The following is a 22,632-nucleotide window of genomic DNA, read 5'->3' on the forward strand; positions in this document are numbered from 1 at the left end:
TGTTTCACCCTAGATAATATACATGTTTTGATGCTGTTCCCTTGAAACATCCCACCCTCGCCTTCTCCCACAGAGTCCAAAAGTCTGTTCCATACATCTGTGTCTCTTTTTCTGTTTTGCATATAGGGTTATCGTTTCCATCTTTCTAGATTCCATATATATGTGTTAGTATACTGTAATGGTCTTTATCTTTCTGGCTTACTTCACTCTGTATAATGGGCTCCAGTTTCATCCATCTCATTAGAACTGATTCAAATGAATTCTTTTTAATGGCTGAGTAATATTCCATGATGTATATGTACCACAGCTTCCTCATCCATTCGTCTGCTGATGGGCATCTAGGTTGCTTCCATGTCCTGGCTATTATAAACAGTGCTGTGATGAACATTGGGGTGCACATGTCTCTTTCAGATCTGGTTTCCTAGGTGTGTATGCCCAGAAGTGGGATTGCTGGGTCATACGGCAGTTCTATTTCCAGTTTTTAAAGAAATCTCCACACTGTTTTCCATAGTGGCTGTACTAATTTGCATTCCCACCAACAGTGTAAGAGGGTTCCCTTTTCTCCACACCCTCTCCAGCATTTATTGCTTGTAGATTTTTGGATAGCAGCCATCCTGACTGGCGTGTAATGGTACCTCATCGTGGTTTTGATTTGCATTTCTCTGATAATGAGTGATGTTGAGCATCTTTTCATGTGTTTTTTAGGCATCTGTATGTCTTCCTTGGAGAAATGTCTGTTTAGTTCTTTGGCCCATTTTTTGATTGGGTCATTTATTTTTCTGGAGTTGAGCTGGAGGAGTTGCTTGTATATTTTTGAGATTAATCCTTTGTCTGTTGCTTTGTTTGCTATTATTTTCTCCCAATCTGAGGGCTGTCTTTTCACCTTGCTTATAGTTTCCACTGTTGTGCAAAAGCTTTTAAGTTTCATTAGGTCCCATTTGTTTATTTTTGCTTTTGTTTCTAATATTCTGGGAGGTGGGTCATAGAGGATCCTGCTGTGATTTATGTCGGAGAGTGTTTTGCCTATGTTCTCTAGGAGTTTTATAGTTTCTGGTCTTACCTTTAGATCTTTAATCCATTTTGAGTTTATTTTTGGGTATGGTGTTAGAAAGTGTTCTAGTTTCATTCTTTTACAAGTGGTTGACCAGTTTTCCCAACACCACTTGTTAAAGAGGTTGTCTTTTTTCCATTGTATATCCTTGCCTTCTTTGTCGAAGATAAGGTGACCATAGGTTCATGGATTTATCTCTGGGCTTTCTATTCTGTTCCATTGATCTATATTTCTGTCTTTGTGCCAATACCATACTGTCTTGATGACTGTGGCTTTGTAGTATAGTCTGAAGTCAGGCAGGTTGATTCCTCCAGTTCCATTCTTCTTTCTCAAGATTACTTTGGCTATTCAAGGTTTTTTGTATTTCCATACAAATTGTGAAATTATTTGTTCTAGTTCTGTGAAAAATACGGTTGGGAGCTTGATAGGGTTTGCATTGACTCTCTAGATTGCTTTGGGTAGTATAGCCACTTTGACAATATTGATTCTTCCAATCCATGAACACGGTATATTTCTCCATCTGTTTGTGTCCTCTTTGATTTCTTTCATCAGTGATTTATAGTTTTCTATGTATAAGTCTTTTGTTTCTTTAGGTAGATATACTCCTAAGTATTTTATTCTTTTTGTTGCAATGGTGAGTGGTATTGTTTCCTTAATTTCTCTTTCTGTTTTCTCATTGTTAGTGTATAAGAATGCAAGAGATTTCTGTGTGTTAATTTTATATCCTGCAACTTTACTATATTCATTGATTAGCTCTAGTAATTTTCTGGTAGAGTCTTTAGGGTTTTCTATGTAGAGGATCATGTCATCTGCAAACAGAGAGAGTTTCACTTCTTCTTTTCCTATCTGGATTCCTTTTACTTCTTTTTCTGCCCTGATTGCTGTGGCTAACACTTCCAAAACTATGTTGAATAGTAGTGGTGAGAGTGGGCACCCTTGTCTTGTTCCTGATTTTAGGGGAAATGCTTTCAATTTTTCACCATTGAAGGTAATGCTTGCTGTGGGTTTGTCATATATAGCTTTTATTATCTTGAGGTATGTTCCTTCTATTCCTGCTTTCTGGAGAGTTTTAATCATAAATGGATGTTGAATTTTGTCAAAGGCTTTTTCTGTGTCTATTGAGATAATCATATGGTTTTTATCTTTCAATTTGTTAATGTGGTGTATCACATTGATTGATTTGCAGATATTAAAGAATCCTTGCATTCCTGGGATAAAGCCCACTTGGTCATGGTGTATGATTTTTTTAATATGTTGTTGGATTCTGTTTGCTAGAATTTTGTTAAGGATTTTTGCATCTATGTTCATCAGTGATATTGGCCTGTAGTTTTCTTTTTTTTGTGGCATCTTTGTCTGGTTTTGGAATTAGGGTGATGGTGGCCTCATAGAATGAGTTTGGAAGTTTACCTTCTTCTGCAATTTTCTGGAAGAGTTTGAGTAAGATAGGTGGTTAGCTCTTCTCTAAATTTTTGGTAGAATTCAGCTGTGAAGTCATCTGGTCCTGGGCTTTTGTTTGCTGGAAGATTTCTGATTACAGTTTCATAAATCAAGTTTTTAAAAGTTTTAGTTTTTGATTGTTCATTGCTAGTATATAGAAACACATTATTTTGATCTTCACATTCTTGCTAAATTCACATTTACTAATTTCTAATTTTAGTAGGTTTTTGTAGATTCCTTTGGACTTCCTATATAAATTATCATGGTTATCTGGGAATAAAAACAGTTGTACTTTTTTCTTTCTAATCTGTATGCCATTTATTTTTTTTTCTTGAGTATTGTACTAGCTAGGACCTAAATAACAATGTCTAATGGAAGTTATAGGAACAGAGTCTTGTCTCATTTCTCACCTTAGACTTAAAACATTGCCTTTCACTATGAAATATACTAACAGTTATGTTTCATAGGTGTTCGTGATCAACTTTAGAAGGTTTCCTTCTATTCCCAGTTTGCTGAGAGCTTTTATCATAAAAGTATATTGGACTTTCTCAATGCTTTATATATATATATATATGTCCTCTGGCTCCAAAATTTTCCATTTTTACCATATGCAAAATACATTCATCCTCATTCAAGGCCTCAAAAAATCTCATCCTCTGACAGCATCTGCTTGAGATCAAGATCTCATTACATAAATTAGGTTTAAGTGCAGATGAAGCTCCTTGAGTAAGTTTGTCCTGATCAGAAGACCCAGGAATTAAAGAGACAAGTTATCTGACCCCACAGTCAACATACCACAGTGGGACATAAGATAACCACTAAAGATCCTCCCCTTGGGTCAACAACTCATCTATTTCCATTGGAAATGTGTGATGGCTCCAAGGCAGAGAAAATCAGCCATGTATTTTATAAGAGTAAAAGACTGGGTTACCAAAATATGCCTTTTCTAGTTAAATGGCCAAATACTGGCATGTTACACGTAACAGACAGATTTGAAGCATGTCTCAGAGGGAACTTGGGCAACAAGGAACCCGCTATGAGATCAAGGCCACTGCAAAGATAAGTCAGAGCTGTGCCCTGGCATCATAATTCCTTTCTATCTGAAGTCTGGATTGTTTCCTAGAAATAAGGCACACTGAGATGAAACAGATGGAAAATTAGCTAAGGGTAAGAGTTCAGTTATGGTAGTTTTCTGATAAGGACCTTCTTTCTGTTAGCTTCAGGATAAATGAAAGTTCAATCTACAAAATCTACATATAAAAATCAGTAGCATTTCTATACACAAACAACAAATTAACTGTGAGAGTAAAAAGAAAGGCATCTCATTTACAATATCACCAAAGGCAGTAAAATATTTAGGAATAAATGTAACCAAGCAAGTGAAAGCTACAAGACATTGATGAAAGCAATCAAAGAGCATACAAGTAAAGGGAAAGAAACTTCATGTTCATGGGCTGTAAGAATTAATGTTGTTAAAATGTCCATACTACTCAAAGCCATCTACATAGTCAATATAATCTCTATTAAATTTCAATGGCACTTTTTACAGAAGTATAAAAAACAATCATAAAATTTATATGGAGCCACAAAGTACCCCCCCCCCCCCCAACCAAAGCAGTCCTAAGGAAGAAGAGTAAATCTAGAGGAATCATACCTCCTGATTTCAAACTATATTATAAAGCTATAGAGTCAAAACAGTATGGTAGTAGGATTAAAAACAGACATAATGGAACAGCATCAAGAATATGGTCAGCTAATACTTGATGAGGCAGCCAAGAAATTCCATGGAGAAAAGACAATCTCTCAATAAATGGTGCTGGGAAAATTGAACAGTCACACATTAAAGAATAGAACTACACCTCTATCTTATACCACTAACAAAATTAACCCAGAATGGATGAAGACTTAAATGTAAGACAGGAAAACATAAAACTAGAAGAAAATATAGGGGAAAATCTTCTTGCCATAGCTCTTGGCAATGGCGTTTTTTTAAAAAAATATGACTTCTAAAGCATAAGTGAAAAAATAAGCAATTTGGGACTACATTGAATTAAAAAACTTCTGCATGGCAAAAGAAACAACCAACAAAATGAAAAGGCAAACTACAGAATGGGGGAAAATATATCAAATCGTATATGTGACAAGGGGTTAATATTCAACATACAAAGTGATCTCATACAACTCAATAGCAAAAACACAAATAATCTAATTAAAAAAGGGGCAGATGATCTGGGTAGATGTTTTTCCAAAGAAGATATTCAAATGGTCAACAGATACATGAAAAGGTGCTCAGCATCACTAATCATCAAGAAAATATGAATTGAAACCACAATTAGAGAGCATCTCCCTCTTGTTAGAATGGTTGTCACCAAAAAGACAAGAGATAACAAGTGTTGGCAAGAATGTGGAGAAAAGGGAACTCTTGTGCACTTGTTGGTGGAAACATACATTAGTGCAGCTGCTATGTGAAATAATACAGAGGTGTTTCTCAAAAAAATTAAAAACAGAACTATCATATGATCCAGCATTCCCACTTCTGTATATTTATCCAGAGGAATCAAAACACTATCTTAAAAAGATATATGCAGTCCATGTTCACTGTTATTTACAACAGCTAAGACACAGAAGCAACCTAAAAGTCTATCAGTGGATGAACGGACAAAGAAGATGTGGTATATTTACATACCAGAATATTATGCTGCCATAAAAAGAAAGCAGTCTTGCCATTTGAGACACTATGGATGGACCTAGAGGGCATTTTGCTGAGTGAAATAAGTCAGAGAGAGAAAGACAAATACTGCATGATCTCACTTATATGTGGAACCTTTAAAAACATAGATTAATAACAACAAAAAAAAGCCAAACTCATAGAGAGAACAGATTGGTGGTTGCCTAAGGTGGTGGACAAAATGAGTGCAGGAGGTCAAAAGGTACAAACTTCCAGTTATAAGATAAATAAGTCCTGGGGATGTAATGTACAGCACGGTGATTCTAGTTAACAATACTATCTTGTATATTTGAAAGTTGCTAAGAGAATAAATTAAGTTCTCACCACAAGAGGAAAAAATGGTGTAAGTTTATGTGATGATGGATATTAACTAATTAGACTTATGGTGCTGATGATTTTGCAATAAATGCATATATCAAATCATTATGCTGTATTCCTGAAACCAATATTATGTTATATTCCTGAAACAAATATATATAAACCAATATTATGTTATATCTCTATTGGAACAAACCAAGGATAAATAAAAGACATAGAGCATAGGAATCATAGAAAGATTCAAAACTATTTCATATTCTCTTCTAAAGCTAATCCAAGGGTACATCATCCATACTTTATTGCTTACCTATACATATCAATCCTGCCTTTTTACTACAAGCTCTTTGACTTTTAAACTAGGCTCTTAAAAGGTCAGAACATAAATGGTATTGAAAACATTAACAGACAAGGGAGGGAGAAAGTCTTTTAATTTTTGCAAAATGACTCTGGTCAACTCTACCTTCTCCCACTCATCCATCTGGCCCCCATTGCAAATCTCCATTTCTGGGGGGCGGGGTGGGGTTCAGATAGCCACAAAGCCAGTCTCCCTCCAAGTGAACAACAGAATCCCTTGGTTAGGGGGAGGGAGTGTCAAATAGTGAACTTGTTGGGCCCAAAGGTATGCCATGGAAACCCAATCATGAGAAGTGCACTCACTCTACTGAAAAAAATGACCCTCCAGACCAGTTCTGAACATGCTGGAGGTTCTTGTGCTGTCATGAGGTTTGCAATGCAAGATCTTGCTGCTTGGCAACAAGCATGCTGTTCAACTTCTAAACTTCTAAACAACAAAATAAAGCAGTTGGTTCCCCCGTGGGCAATATGATAGCACCGGTTAACCACTTACAGTTCAAATAAAGAGGCAAAGTAATTCACAAACTGTGGGGTCTGTTCCCTGTATAGGCACAAACTCACTGATGAAGTAGTTCAGTTTCTTCTCTACTACTGCTAACAGACTGACAGTTTAAGGTTTGCTTCTCATTCGATAAAGACACTTTCCATTTTAATGACAATGTACACATTTAGTTGTTTGTTTTCAGAAGCAACTCTGGGACTTGGGGCGGGGCGAATGACAGAAGAAGAGGGTAAGGCAGAAATTGACCAAGTATATTCAATTCGTAGAGATGATTTTTATACACCAGGTATTTAAAAGCAAAGAGTTCACACGTCTATATTTAAAATGGATAAGCAACAAGGACCTACTGTAGAGCACATGGAACTCTGCTCAATGTTTTGTGGCAGCCTGGATGGGAGGAGGTTTCGGGGGAGAATGGATACAGGTATATGTAGGGCTGAGTTTCTCTGCTGTCCACCTGCAACTATCACAGCAGTATTTGTTCACTGGCTATGCACCCCCCAAAAATAAAAATTTTAGAAAAAAAGTAAAGAGTTCAAAATAACACATTTGTTCACACATGGTTTCTGTGGATTGCTAGCCATCATTCTTTTTTTCCTTGCCTGCATTCCCAAGCTGGTTTCATAGAAGGCTTTATTGTAATCCCAGAGCATTGTTTTGCATTAATTTCTCTGACAAGGCACCCAAAACACATGGTGCTGAGAGCAACAAAACAGAGTTAGGGAAGCAGTCATGACTTGGCACAAAGTGTGACAAGCTGTAAAGAAGGGAATGTTTCAATATCTGCAGTGGCGCTGGTTTCCTATGAGCAACCTTTTCTCTTCTAAACAGTATCATATTCTTTTCAAGCACATTTAGAACGCAAGTCAAGCTGTGTTTTATTTCTGATTATAATAAACACAGTCAGTTTACTGTAACAAAGACATAGTAGTGGTGATCGGTTTGAAAGCCAAAGTAAGACACCATAAGCTGGGTGGGGGGTGAGGTGGGGGGAGCCTGGGGCTGGGGGGTGGGTAGTCAACTGATAAAATAAAAGACCAGCCGTCTGGAAAGTTCTCTTAAAAGAACATAAAAAGGCAGTGTTTTCTTATGAGACAAACACAGAATGCCAAAATATCTGGCTGGGCTGTTTTTTGTTGCCGCTTATGGCAATTTGTAACTAAAAATAGCAAATCCTTCAAAATATTGGGCTCTCATTTTTGTTTTTTAAATCCCTAAAATAAAATACAAAAATTTTGTACACTGCTTTAAGTTGTAATACTGTTTCTTGTTTAAGACTCTTCTACATAGTAAGCATATTTATGATAATACTATTCAAATTGTTTTCTACAAAACAATCATTTAAAATGTTTATAATTATGCATGCATTTAGACTGTTGATAAAAGTGAAATAAAAAGTTCACAGCAAACAGTTAAAAATAAAGTTTATAAAACTTTCATAATCAAATTTCTGGATTCAAATTTATTAAGAAATAATGTAAATCCCCTTACCATATCTTGAACTAATGATTTTTCAAGCTCAAGCTCACTTACTAATCTGTCTCTGCCACCAATTAGCTGAAAGAGAAGAATATTAAAATCTGATTAAAGATAATAAAACACCTGAGATTCCCCTTGAATGAAATTTAGTGAAAGATCTTGATTCCAAATGTGAGAAAAATGGATCCCAATAGGATCAAAGCAAAAATTAAATGGCCACAGATTACCATGTAATAATAACATACTATTATATAATATTTAACTATATAAGCAGGCAAAACACATACAGAGAATGCCAGTTTGTTTATTTACAACCTTTCTCACCCTACTTCCCCCCAAAATGTGACATCAGTATATAATAAACTAAGTCTGCTATCAAAAAGAACAATTTTGCTTTACCCTTTATATGAACCATTTCTCTTATTTTAGGTTTTAGTGCTGTATTTATATACATATCAAGCCGTATTTATATACATATCAAGCTATATTCATATCAATTGAAAACAACTGTCAATGTATATACTGTAGAGCCTTTATACCAACTTGACTTGCCTCAGTATTTTAAATGATAGTGTGTGTACGGTATATAATACTGACAAAATTCAACCCTTCATTCTGACACCCATTCAATTCAATTAACTCATATATTCACTAATCTAATAAACATGTATGGAACACCTTTGAGAGGCCAGACATTTCGTTCGGCTGTGGAGGCACAGAAGTGAAGTAGAACAATTCCCTTCCCTAGGACACCTACAGTATACTAGGAGAACAATGTGAAAAAATGACTGTAATATGTAAGAAAAAAGTTAACACATAAAGTCTTCAGAGTCAAAAAGCCTAAAACTCCACATAACTTGGTAATCCTGTAATTATAAAAAGATCGGTTATCCCTGGTGTTAATGGCACAGAAGGGCTATTTGGCAAAGGTCTTGAAGGATCTGTAGAAGTTCAACAATTTGGAGAAAGGAAAAGGCCAAGAAAATGGTAATAAAGACAGCAAAGTAACCACAGCGAAGCCTGAAGTAATGTAGGAACTGGGGAAGGTTTGGTGTTTGTGGACCCAGGGTGCATATAGACAAGAATGGCAGGAATTAAAGGGAGGCAGAAGTTCAGGGTGATATTATGAGGGGCCTTGCTCACCTCAATTAGGAGGGGAGGGCAGACTGGCATAAAGTACAGAACGAGAGTTGGTTCAAAAGAGAGCTCTGCTGCTTACACCGTGTGGGTGAAGTGATTCTATGCTTCAAGTCTGTTTTCTCATCTATAAAATTAGGATAATAAAACCTACTTTGGAGAGTTCTTCTGGAAAGAACTTGAGACTGCAAATGTGAAAGGGCTGGGTGGCTCCCAGCACATAAAAATCATGTAGAACCTTTTGAGACAGTCTGATGTCGTGTTGAAGACAACAGGAAAGCAAGCACTGCAGGTTGTAGCATGTGAGTGAGACTGGGGTATTAGATAACCACGGCAGCAGCGTGGAAGCTAGACTTGAAAGGGAGGAGAGTGGAGATAGGAGAATGAAGTAGGAGTCTATACAAATGGGCAAGCGACGGGGCCTCAACCAACTCTGTGACAACGCTGTTGTGGAGAAAAGGGACGAGAGGTAGGTTAAGACGTGGCCCTCAGGTTCAAACCCTGGTCAGGAAACTAGGATCCCTCCCACGAGTCACTCAGAGCAGCCAAAGAAAAAAAAAAAAACAAAGAAGAAAGCAGAGAAGGACCCTTGATCTGTCAGTGGGTCCTCTGGGACAGATGTCAATGTCATTCATTTAAGTGGGAAACACAGCTGAGTCCAGATTTGAGGAGTAAGGAGATCAGGTTTTGACACTGACTTTGATGAACATGTAAAGATGTTTTTTTTTTCCAGCAGACATTTTTGAGGGCTCATATAAAGGTAATAAAGGATTAGACATAGTTCTTGAGCTCACCGATTGAGGGCAAGATGAATCTCACTGTGAACTTATCAACAGCGGCAGTGTGAAGAGGCTTGTAAATACATAGACAAGTTTACTTTAGTTGATACTTGAAGAGTGACTGGTAATGGCTTCAGGGGTGACCAGAGTCAAGGATCACCACCCAGAATGACGGCTTGGCTATGTATATAGGCTAGTGGGGGATGGTTAAAGGCATGAGAGAGGGAGAACGAGAGAGAGTTTAGCTGATGAAGAAAGGTCTCAGAAGAGAGGGAAGGAGAAGATGGAGTCAGGCAAGTAAGTGGAAGGATGGGTCAGGGCAAAGAGGAAGGTTCCCTCTTCCGATGAGAAGGAAAAGAGGTTAGGCTAAGTGACAGGGTAAGCAAGAGAGTGCAGAGGTGAAAAAACCCACATGTCTACTGTGTTCTCTGTGAATTAGAGAACAGCACAGAGGAATGCAACTGGGGAAAGCAGTAATGATGGGAAGAGAGGCACTGGTGGTTAGAAAGGATGCTGATTACAGATATAAATGACTATATATAAAGAGGATAGATAACTAGGTCCTACTGAATAGCACGGGAAACTCTATTCCATATCCTGCAATAAACCACAATGGAAAAGGATATGAAAAAGAATATATATATGTATAGATGAATCACTTTTCTGTACAGCAGAAACTAACATAACATTGCAAACTTGAATAATAAAATGTGTTTTTGTCAAAGGGTGCTAATTAGATCCAAGTAAAAGGATGGGTAGAAGGAGGGAGCAGTGACTCTGAGTTAAAATCCCAGAACCATCATGCAATGTCACCTAAAGGCAAGGATCCGTTTGTCTCCAATGGCAGGGTTGGGGAAAGTTGGGTCCGGGTACATGAGAGCCTCAGAAGGGGAGGTGGTGGTGTTGTTGAAGATGTGAAAGGCTGAACAGCAGGTTTAGAGAAAGTAAAGGAATGAGAAATGGAAGGAAAGGAAAAGATTTTTTGTTGAGTTATTATACCTTGGTCTGAAAAGAAGTGTCATTAAGTTTCCAACGGGCATCAATTACTGGCAAACACCAAAGCCACTGGCCCCAAGCCTTTCTGCCTCCTTGGGTCTTTTATCAGTGATCTCTTCTCTCTGTTGTACTTTTACCCGCTCATTCTTCTTTCCACTGATGTCACTTAAAAATTCTCTAGCTTCATCCTTTAAAAAATTCCTCCCTCAAGCCCACATTCCCCTCCAACCACTCTCTGACCTCTCTTTGGCCATCCACTATCAAACTTCTAGAAAGCTGCCCATGCACACTGTCTCCACGTCTGCATTCACTCCATTCCTCAGTTACTACCATGTTCCAGTAAAATGACCTCATTAATTACCAGGGTAACTGGAAAGGACCCTGATGCTAGGAAAGATTTAAGGCAGGAGGAGAAGGGGACGACAGAGAATGAGATGACTGGATGGCATCACTGACTCAGTGGACATGAGTTTGAGCAAACTCTGGGAGTTGGTGATGGACAGGGAGGCCTGGCGTGCTGCAGTCTGTGGGGTTGTAAAGAGTCGGACATGACTGAGTGACTGAACTGAACTGACTTACCAGGGTCATTTTAATTGCCAAAGCTAATTATCCAATTTTTCATTTCTAGTCTTTTGCACATCTGGCCTCTGGGAAGTGCTGAATGGATCCTCTCTTCTTGAGCCTTTTGCCTTGTTGTTGTTGTTCAGTCGCTAAGTTGTGTCCAACTCTTTGCAACCCCCACGGACTGCAGCAGCCCAGGCTCCCCTGTCCTTCACTATCTCCCAGAGTTTGCTCAAATTCATGTCCACTGACTCCAACTATCTCATCCTCTGCTACCCTCTTCTCCTCCTGCCCTCAATCTTTCCCAGCATCAGAGTCTTTTCCAATGAGTTGGCTCTTTGCATCAGGTGACCAAAGTATTGGAGCTTCAACTTCAGCATCAGTCCTTCTAATGATTATTCAGAGTTGATTTCCTTTAGGATTGACTGGTTGGATCTCTGTGCAGTCCAAGGGACTCTCAAGCCTCTTGCTTGGTTTCTATGAAATCCACTCTCTGCTGCTCTACCACTGTATTCATTTTCATCTGAGTGTCAACTTTCCACTTCTCTTCCTTTATCTCTCCCACTTTCAATCTTATCAAAGGCCCTGGCTTTTATTGCCTAATCATCTCTCGAATTCATCTACCTGCTTCTTCATCCCCGTGTCACTGTCTTCTTCCTGTTTCGGGACTTTCTATTAAGTTATCCTGGTTTATACAAGAAATCTTTAATTGGTGTCTCTCTGGCCCTGGATTTTCCTTTCTTCCATTCGTTCTTTCTCTGAAACACGAATTATCCTGCCCCAGTGTCCAAGACGCCCCATTCACTTAGGAGGCAACTCACACTCCCTCCAAAATGCGTTAACAATCCTCAGCCACGTGCCCTGCTTCTAGCCACCCCTGTTCCCACACATCCTCCCGCTGTAATCAGTCACGTACCTTCCCGCCTACACGTGTTCTGGCTCTTCCCACTTCTCTCCCTTTCACCCTTTCCTGGCGAACTCTAACCTTTCTTCTGAGGGCCAGCTCGGTGCCCTTCCTCTGAACTTCCGTAATCTCTTATGATTCAGACTGGCTGTGCCCCCAACCATCCCCATAGCAACCAACGCTGCCCTGTATCCCGACACTGCCACACCTGGGATATAATCTCTGACTGCTGGTCTGTCCCCTCTCAGAAGGAAATTCATCTTGTAGCCACAGCTGAAACAGATTCAGCTGTCATTTGACTACTAAAATTTAAACATAAAAGCTGCTGAATCTTAACAGTGTTGCAGTCCCATTTTCAACTCATTTTTAATTGTATCCAGGGATGAAAGGCTTCCCGGGTAGCTCAGTGGTAAAAGAATCTGCCTGCCAATGCAGGAGACACAGGAGATGCCAGTTTGATCCTTAGGATGGGAAGATCCCCTGGAGGAGGAAATGGCAATCCACTCCAGTATTCCTGCCTGGAAAACCCCATGGACATAGGAGCTTGGTGGGCTACAGTCCACGGAATCACAAAGAGTCAGACACGACTGCAAGCTGAGAGCGGGCTGCAAAGGGGAACATGTAGCTTATCCAAAGGCTTCTGAGCTCTCCTGTATGCTCTTCTGGTTTCTGTTCACTCCTTCCTCACACCCCAGACTCCCCTCTCTTCCTGTACTCACACAAATCTCACCACGTGGTCTCACTAGATCCCACTTCTTGCTCCAGCCACACCAGAGTTCCACGGGGGTAACTTACACTTTACGCATTCACATCTGTATGCAGCCTTCCACCTTCCTACATGTATACATGCTAAGTTGCTTCAGTCGTGTCCAACTCTTTGCAACCCCAGGGACTGTAGCCCATCAGGCTCCTCTGTCCATGGGATTCTCCAGGCAAGAATACTGGAGTGGGTAGCCATTTTCTTCTCCAGGGGATCTTCCTGACTCAGGGATCAAACCTAGGTCTCCTGCATTGCAGGCAGATTCTTTACCATGTGAACCACCAGGGAAACCCTAAACACCTGGAATCAGTTCAAGAGAAGGAGTAGGAGAGAGCTCTGGAACAATTTGTGAAGCATTTCTAGAACCTTCCAGGTCAATTTTCAGTTCAGTCGCTCAGCCATGTTCAACTCTTAGGGACCCCATGGACTGCAGCATGCCAGGCTTCCCTGTCCATCACCAACTCCCGGAGCATGCTCAAACTCATGTCCATCACGTCACTGATGCCATCCAACCATCTCATCCTCTGTTGTCCCCTTCTCCTCCCCACCTTTAATCTTTCCCAGAATCAGGGTCTTTTCCAATGAGTCAGTTCTTCGCATCATGTGGCCAAAGTATTGGAGTTTTAGTTTCAGCATCAGTCCTTCCAATGAATATTCAGAACTGATTTCCTTTAGGATTGACTGGTTCGATCTCCTGGCAGTCCAAGGGACTCTCAAGAGTCTTCTCCAACACCACAGCTCAAAAGCATCAATTCTTCAGCACTCAGCTTTCTTTATAGTCCAACCCTCACATTCATACGAGACTCTTCCTTGGTGGCTCAGACGGTAAAGTATCTGCCTACAATACGGGAAACCCAGGTTCGATCCCTGGGTACTCTTGCCTGGAAAATCCTATGGACGGAGAGGGTGGTAGGCTGCAGTCCATGGGGTTGCAGAGAGTCGGACACGACTGAACGACTTCACTTTCTTTCTTTCACATCCATACATGACTACTGGAAAAACCATAGCTTTGACTAGATGGACCTTTGTTGGCAAAGTGATGTCTCTGCTTTTTAATATGCTGTCTAGGTTGGTCATAGCTTTTCTTCCAAGGAGCAAGTGTCTTTTGATTTCACAGCTGCGGTCACCATCTGCAGTGATTTTGGAGCCCAAGAAAATAAAGTTTCTCACTGTTTTCATTGTTTCCCCATCTGTTTGCCATGAAGGCATCTCTTCTTTATGTACATACATCTATTACAGCCCCATCACACTCTCCTGTGGTTATTGTCTCTCTCTCTCTAGATTTGATCTCTTTCACAACAAGCCCATGTGTGTGTGTTTGTGTGTACGTGTGTATAAAATTTCTGTATCTAAGCAGTGTCTGGCACTAAAAGGCATCTAATGAACATTGCTGAATCAATTGATTTAATGAAGGATATTGGAAATAAACCAGTAAATATTAGCTCTCATTTTGGTCAACAATTCCTGGTCTGCTTTCCAATTGACAAAGCCTTTTGACGTATATTATCTCATTCTATCCACACGGTAAGCCTGTGAGACTCAGGAAGAAGGAGAATGAGAAACTGGCCCAAGTAACTATAGAGTCAGAAATGGAACAGAGACCCAAGGGTCTAGATTTTTCCTGCTCAAAACCAAATCATGCCTACATTCAACATCTGTGTGGAGGCCCAGTGCATATAAAGGAAAAAAGAAGGGAGACAGGATAAAATATACAATCAAACAAACTACATATTTGCTATATATGTCTAGAACAAAACTGTCAAAAATATGTGTCATATATATAACTGAATTTTAAACACCTTTCTTAAAAAGGTAAAAAAAGGTGATATTAACTTTAATAATATATTTTATTTATACCAATAGCTATGCAAAATAACTTAAATATATAATAATCAATATTAAAAATCATTAGCAAAATATTTCACATTTCTTACAGCACCTGACTCTTTGAAATCCAGTGTGTATTTTTCATTTAGAGCACATCTCAATTTGAAGCCTAAAATTTTATGGCAGATACTTGATCTGCATTTAGATTTCATAAAATTTACAAATAGAAATGTACATTCACATGCTCAAATTATTCAAAATATACATAAAAGTTTTTCAGTAACTGAAACAAATATCAATATTTTATATTGAAATTTAAAAATTAAAAGTAAACATAATTTAAATTCAGTTTCTCAGTTGCACTAGACATAGGCTTTCAATAGCCACATGTGGCTAACGCTGGGCAGTGCAGGTCTAGAGAATGAAGGCAGCATTTAATCAGAATACTTGAGATCATACAAAGTATGACCAGCCACTCAGTGGGGATGTTTCTTTCTAATTGATGCCTTAATGGTGGGACTTTTTTAAATTTCCTTGAACTCCTCCCAGAAAAGAGTAAACTTGTCCGACTCATCTTTACCAGTGATAGCACAGACTGAGAAACTGGAGAAATTATTTACATAAACTGACATGATGCCCTTGCAGGTTATTAAGTAAAACTAGAAAGCTAAGATTTCATTTTTAACCTTAAAAGTTGGTGCCAAGAAGTTTAAACTGGTCTATTCTTGTACTCTCATTACCTCTGTAAGAATGACACTTGCACCCTCACCACTGAAAACAGGCTCAAACACCAGAAAATGACTTCATGTTGTGAAAACCTGTGATGGATTCAGTGATCATAGGAAGCATCTCCCAATTCTGACCCATCACAGTATGCATTTCTTCAGAAAATAGTTCTTGGGACTACCTGGCAGCCCAGTGATTAAGACTCCACACTGCCAATCCAGGGTGCTCAGATTCGAACCCTGGGAGGGGAACTAAGATATCTCATACTGTGTGGCCAAAAAATAAAAAACAGTTCTTGGAAGTAATTTTTTCTAAAACCTAAGACTAGGACTTCCCTAGTGGTTCAGTGGTTACGACTCCACCCTTCCACTGCAGGGGTGTGAGTTTAATCCTTGGTCTGAGGACTAAGATCTTGTATGTGCACTGCACCACTGAAGGTAAATAAGTACATAAATAAAATTTTAAAAACTTTTTTTTAAATGAAAAATAAAACCTAAGAATACCAGAAATGCAAAATCTAGGTTGAAATCTGAATCTTAAGCTTTATGAGCTCTGGATATGAGGCCAGCATGACTGAGGAACTCAATTTTTAATTTTATCTAACTTTAATTTTCATTTAAAAATTGATTCTCGATTCAGTTTGTGGAAGACTGGTGATTTGGAATAATTCAAGGATATAAATTCACATTTTTATCTGTAAATTTTGTGAACTCTAGAGATACATTCTTATTCTATGAAATCACTCAAAGAATATTTTTAAGTGTACCAGTGCTCAACACTGGGATAAGATCAGAGACCAGTGCTGACTTTGGGTTGCAGGGCCTTTGGCAGTGCAGACTGACCATCACAGAGGAGGGTTTTGAGAGCTGAGAAAGCTGAAAGCAGGAGCCCTGACCTGGGTGTGGAGGGCAGGAATTGCCGTGGTTCTGCAACACTGGATGCCTCAGGAAATCTTGATTTTTATGATATCAAAAGCATTCCCTGCTCTAAATACAGATTTTCTGCAAAATACAAACCCAGTTCATTCACATGCAGAGAAATGAAGATAAAACAATATCTGATATGAAAATAGGCTGCCCATTCCTAACAATATCATTTTTCCACAAACATATCTTTGGACTCCCTGTGTCACATTTTTCAATTCCTTACAGCCAACAAGGTAGACACTCAGTTATGCCAAATGAAAGAAAACATGAGTTCATTTTCAAGATGGAATCCTTTCTCATTAATAGAGAAATAATCCCAAACGACACTAAATACAGGAATCGACTTTTCTCGACATCACAAGACAAGGCGGGGGCATAGTGTTATTTCACTAATTATGCTGATATTTCCATTGAAAAGAGTCATTCATCAATGTAAAAAAGTTACAGTACCTTTTGAATAGTTTTATGATCCTTATCTGCCATCTCTTTCAGACTTATAATTTCATCTTCTGTAAACAAAAGGAGAGAGAGGCCAACCATGAAATTACAAGCTTATAGCCCTGTATTCAATCTGCCTGCTTCAGGGCAGGCTATACACCGCTGGCAGGCATGGTGGACGCAAGTCCTAGCAGGACTATGACCTTCACAACTGCCCTTGACATTCACAGCTTTCTTCCTGCTGTTCAGACGGCTGGTCAGATAGGGATTAAGAACTAAGTTCAAGATCCAAGTGTGGCTGAAGGCTGAAAGCTTTTCATCGAGTCTAGCAAGGGACATTTTTGCTGTTAGTCACAGCCAATACAAACTGCTTTAGCAGGTGGCACTTTATGGACTGAGTAAGAAATACCAAAACCTGAAGACGCATTATTACACCACATCAGGGAAGAAATGAAACTACACTGGCGTGGTATAACTTACATCCAAGAAACACTGCCCCATATCTGATTTTATAAATGTTTCGCTACAAACTTTATATTGCCTTACTCAAAGGGCAAAACTTATCAATGTTTCGCTACAAACTTTATATTGCCTACTCAAGGGCAAAACTGTATAACTAACATAAATACAATGATAGCATTGCCTGTAAAAGCTTTAAAGCAATCCAACTTCAATGATTTAAATGCAATGTTTACCAATGTTTATGGCATGTAAGAAGGGGGTACAGGGTCAACAAATGGAAATTTGTACTTAAAATTTGTGCCAAAAATTGAAGATAAGTAGTAAGTAGAAGCATATTTTCCTGAAGGGCCAATTCTGTTTCTTCACAAAGCACACCTCAATATATATGCTCAAATATTAAAATGTTAGAAATTTTAGGTTTTAGATTAAAGACATGAAATTTTGTTTAATATTTATAATATTTCTAAGTGATATTGAGCACTGATGAGCACATTTTTCAAAGGCCAATGCTTGGATTTTAAAACCACCACCCTTAGTTAGAAAGGCATGGCTAGGGGAGTATGACCAATTTCTGTCCCAAGAAAAGAATGAAAAGTGACTAACAAGCTGATATTTTAAATGTAAATATGGTTTGGTAACAAGAACATGTTTGAAAAAGACAAGCATGGCCATGAATTTTATAAAAGTGCCCAATGTATAGAGTTTTCTCAAAAATGACTCTAAAATGTTACCTAATACTGAATTTTCTTTTATATTGAGCTGGATTTCTTCTTCGAGTTCTGAAATGACTTGAAGCAGTCTCTCATTTTCTGTTTTGAACTCCAAATTTTCCTTTTCTAGAGTTGTTCTCAGAGGGCTGCTCTCTTTGATAAAAGAATCCTAAAAGAGGGAGAATTCCATATTTCTAAGCAGGGAGCCAAGGATTTAAATATGCAAGACGAGACAATACAGATACAGAAGAGCTATCATATAATTTTCTGAATTCTATTACACACTTATAATATGAATAGTAAAAAGGGAAGGAGAGTAAAATAGAGCTTGCTGGAAGAAAGGCTGCAGTACCTTCTGTACAAAGACCACAGCACATGGGGACAGTTTATTGACAGGAATAATGCATATCATACTGTTTGTGTGCCCCCATCATTCAGGTCAATTCATTATGGAGGCTGTGTCCGGGGAGGCAGCTGGGGCCCCTCCACCCACACTTCCCTCTGTGTGTGCGTCTGAAGTGCTGTCCGCCCGTAACCAGGCAGGCTGGGGGGACCGTGGACGGGCAGCAGCGCCGGGGAAGGGGGTGCGGGCGGGGGGCGGGGGGCAGAGTGCACAGCTAAGGCGGGGGGCTTGTTGCCTTTGTGGCATTTCCCAGTGTCAGCGCTGCCAGTGTCAAGAGGAGCGCACCACATGTCAAAGTGGTGACGTTTTCAGGCTGGGAGCCGCATGGAGCCCATCAGGCACACGGATATCCACACAGTTGGGTTTTCTGCTGGGTGGAGGAGCCACCCAGAGGCAATTCATATTCTGAACATTAACGTGGCTTTGCATGCCTGTCACACTGGGACTGTGCAGGCGTTGAATGCTATTGAAGACTTCGGTTTAAATCTCTATGCAAACAGTGATTACCTTGTAAGAAGGTTTCAGGATAACTTACAACAAAAGACTTTAAAGTTATAGTTTTAGTAAAGCAAACTCATTTACATTTTTATTATGTGCGTCTTTTGTTTAAATCTTGCCATGTCCATTACGGGAGACGCTTTTTCTTACGCAATAGAAGCTTATTGGGACAGCTACTCTTCTTTTCTTCTTCTCGTGTGTTTCAAATCTATTGAAAACATCTGACTATACTTGCTTATGGCTGTCTAGATTTTACTTGCTGCACTTCTTTTTAAAATTAAGATGTAATGAGTTGGAGAAGCTGATGCAGAACTTTATATTTCATGATGGTAAAATATTAAACTGATTATGCAATCTCAAAATAGTAAAGAACATGCTTGAAAGTCATTGTATTATTACAGTATAAGAGACAGAAGTATTTATATGCCTTTGTTCAAAATCAATATGGACACTAGAAATACTTTTAAACTTTAATTTTCAGATTAATTATAAGCTATTCTTTTAGTAGCAATGCCATGATTGCAAATACATAAGAATAAAATCTCCTCTCAAAAACAAAATCATTCTTCCCAAAAAGTCATTCCTCCCAATATAACTAGTGTCCTTTTGAAAGTATACTTTTATTTAACTTTAGAGATAACTGAAAGTAAATTAATTAAAAAAAGGTTTCCTCTGTGGTCATAATGGTTCAAAAGAAAAATACGTAGCTATCATGTTTTATAGTGCATGAATAAACCCTTGAGAAACAACAAGGGACTTTTTAATGAAGTCAGTTATACCAGACTTAATATTTATAATGATGACGTTAAATTTTTCACTAAGCCCAATTGTGAATCTTCATGATTTTGATTCATCATTCCACTTAAATTATTTAAGCCCAATTCATTCTTAACTAATGAGAACTAACAAATTTAATAACTAATAACACTATTTTCTTAACAAGAAAGAATCCCAGTCATTATTTTCTTGTCCCACATGGTTCGACTTGAGAACATCAAAGAATGAATTTCTAGGCTGAAAAAGCTTTTTAAAAGGCAAACAGCGTTTGCCTTAATTGGCTTAAATGTACATTTCCTAACAGTGGCAGAAAATGAACATCTATTGTGGATTACGTGAGCATCCATTATAATAAACTAAATGAGAACTATTTGAATAATCAGATGAAGTGTAAAATTTACAAGAGGTGGCAGCTAGCGCCTAAATGGGTTTTCTAAAAATCTCCTAGAAAAGCAGGAAACAAGGCGACACTTCCAACTCAAGGGTTGCCCCCCTCCCACAAATCCATGGACAGCCCCAGTTCCTGAGAGGTTAACCTTTAGCTCTGTCCCCACCATCTGTCAGCTGCAGGAACTGCAAGTAATTAACTATTCAGATTCCCACAGCAATGAGGACACTCATTAGCAAAATGAACAAAGGGACAGTTCTGGGCGGCTACGGTCATCTGTTACACTCTGAGTGGCAGGTTTTGTGGTGGTGTTTCTCCTACCATCTGCCCACACCACTAGCTTGGGCTCACTGAAACCACGAGACTTCCTTAAAACAAGCTGTGTTAATAAACCGAAGTTAAGAAGGATGGAGATCATTAAAAGGTGGTTAACTAGTTAAAGCTATTTAAAGCTACATTATTGCCCAAGACAGCCTGCAGTGCGATCCATGGTCACTCTGGGATTTAAAATTTATAAAGGAACTTGTCAGTTTAGAGTTCTTCTATCATGCTGTGGACGCTAGGACTTCAGTGCCGGCTCACATGCTATTTCTCTTGTGAACAGCCACAGGATGTGCAGTATCCCTGTCCGAGGCCTCAGAACCCCAAACAGTGGGGTTTGGGAAATGGGTGTTCTCCAGAGCCTCACTACTCCAAATGTGGTCCAAGGACCAGGAGCCTCGGCATCACCTGGGAGCTTTTTGAAAATGCAGACTCTCCGGCCCCAACACAGTCCTGTCTGGATCTATATCTTAACAGGAGCTGCAGGTGACCCATACACACACAAAGTCAATAAAGGCTGAGAAGCACTGTCTGGGGCGCCGCAGGTGCCTTCCCAGCAGTCTCCCTTTTGCCACATTGGCGTCTCAATTCTGCAGGCTCTGCGTACAGTGCTTGGACATCTCAATTTGACTCTGGGGGTGGGGGGCAGGGGTTTCTGCCGCATGCCCATGCTGTGTGACAGTCACAGAGACGAGCAGGTGCTTTCCCAGTGAGTGACAGCCAAGAAAGTGGCCCACTGGGGCAGTGCAGCCCTGCAGAGCTGCCGCTCTTGAATGACGGCTCTGTTTCAAAACTGTCAGCAACAAACAGTCATGTTTACGTATTGGTGGTGGTGGGGGTGGGTGGGCATGATGGTTGCATAGCTCATCCATGTTGGGGTAAGAAAGAAAAATGAAGTCTTTTCAAAACAACTCTAATTGCAATTGAAGCACACAGGTGTGTGCGTGGGTACACAGACACACAAGCACATTACCCCGACCAGCTAGCTCCTTCAGCAATTCTTGAGTGGATTTATCAGCATATAGCACGGCAACCTGAAAACTGTAGCAAAGTGCCATTAATTCATTGAGGGGGTTCACAGAGCCTGAAAAGACACTCAGCCCTTGAATGGGTTTGTGTGTGTTAGTCGCTCAGGCATGTCCGACTCTTTTCGACCCTGTGGACTGTAGCCTGCCAGGCTCCTCCATCCATGGGATTTTTCCAGGCAAGAATACTGGAGTGGGTTGCGATTTCCTTCTCTAGGGGATCTTCCCAACCCAGAGATTGAACTTGGGTTTCCCACATTGCAGGCAGACTCTTTACCATTTGAGACACCAAGTGAAGCCCTCTCGGGGAAAATTCAACATCAAGGATGTTCTGACCTGGAGAGATGAGGTTTCTGTAACTTGATGAGATTCCTTTTTCTGATTTCCATCTTGTCATAAATATAAGCTAAGCTAAATGTTTACTAAACCTTCCTTTTCCTGTCATTCTTACATTTTACTCTAAAACAATCTGGAGAGAGATTATAACTAGTAACAGAGAAGTAATTTATGTGATCAGACTATGAGAAAGAACAAACTAGAGTGTTCCATTATTGCGATTTTCTTATTTCAAGTTGGTTTTGTGAGTTATTTGGACTGCTGCTTTGAGAATTTCTAATTGTTTCTCCAATTTGGTTTTCCAAATCTAATTTCAGACACTTGCTGTATTGAGCTTTCTACACCGCTAGAGGGAGCAGTCGTATTAGATGATATTTCAAATTTCAAATTTAGGGCTTCTCTGGTGCCTCAGACGGTAAAGAATCCCTCTGCAATGACCCAGGTCCGATCCCTGTGTCAGGAAGATCCCTTAGAGAAGGAAATGGCAACCCCCTCTAGTATTCTTGCCTGGAAAATCCCATGGATGGAGGAGCCTGGCAGGCTACAGTCTATGGGGTCGTAAAGAGTTGGACATGACTGAGTGACTCGACTTCACCTAGAACTTGAGTGGTATGGAGTTCTAGGAAAGCTAGTTCTTAGAAGATTTTTTAAGAGAAATTTCAGATTTTTTTTTTATATATAACCTGCTTTTGCAGTGTTCATGTCCATCCTACTGAAAGGCACACTAGCCCTGCTCTGCATTGCCCTAGCATGGTGTTTCACTAGGGGCCTCTGGTGCTGGGGAAAATT

At 39.5% G+C, this 22,632-nt stretch overlaps 1 protein-coding gene across 1 annotated transcript in view; it reads right to left on the reverse strand.

The window, feature by feature from the left end:
• C9H10orf67 (chromosome 9 C10orf67 homolog) overlaps positions 1 to 22,632 on the reverse strand; it is a 96,385-nt gene that overhangs the window by 36,746 nt on the left and 37,007 nt on the right. The window contains exons 6-8 of the mRNA XM_070471865.1: positions 18,117 to 18,264; positions 16,936 to 16,994; positions 7,882 to 7,947 (exon numbers count right to left, since the gene is read on the reverse strand). Of these exons, the coding sequence (XP_070327966.1) occupies positions 7,882 to 7,947; positions 16,936 to 16,994; positions 18,117 to 18,264 (273 nt within the window). The remainder of the gene's footprint in view (positions 1 to 7,881; positions 7,948 to 16,935; positions 16,995 to 18,116; positions 18,265 to 22,632) is intronic.

The sequence above is a fragment of the Odocoileus virginianus genome, chromosome 9, assembly GCF_023699985.2.
Source record: "Odocoileus virginianus isolate 20LAN1187 ecotype Illinois chromosome 9, Ovbor_1.2, whole genome shotgun sequence".
Lineage (NCBI taxonomy): Eukaryota > Metazoa > Chordata > Mammalia > Artiodactyla > Cervidae > Odocoileus > Odocoileus virginianus.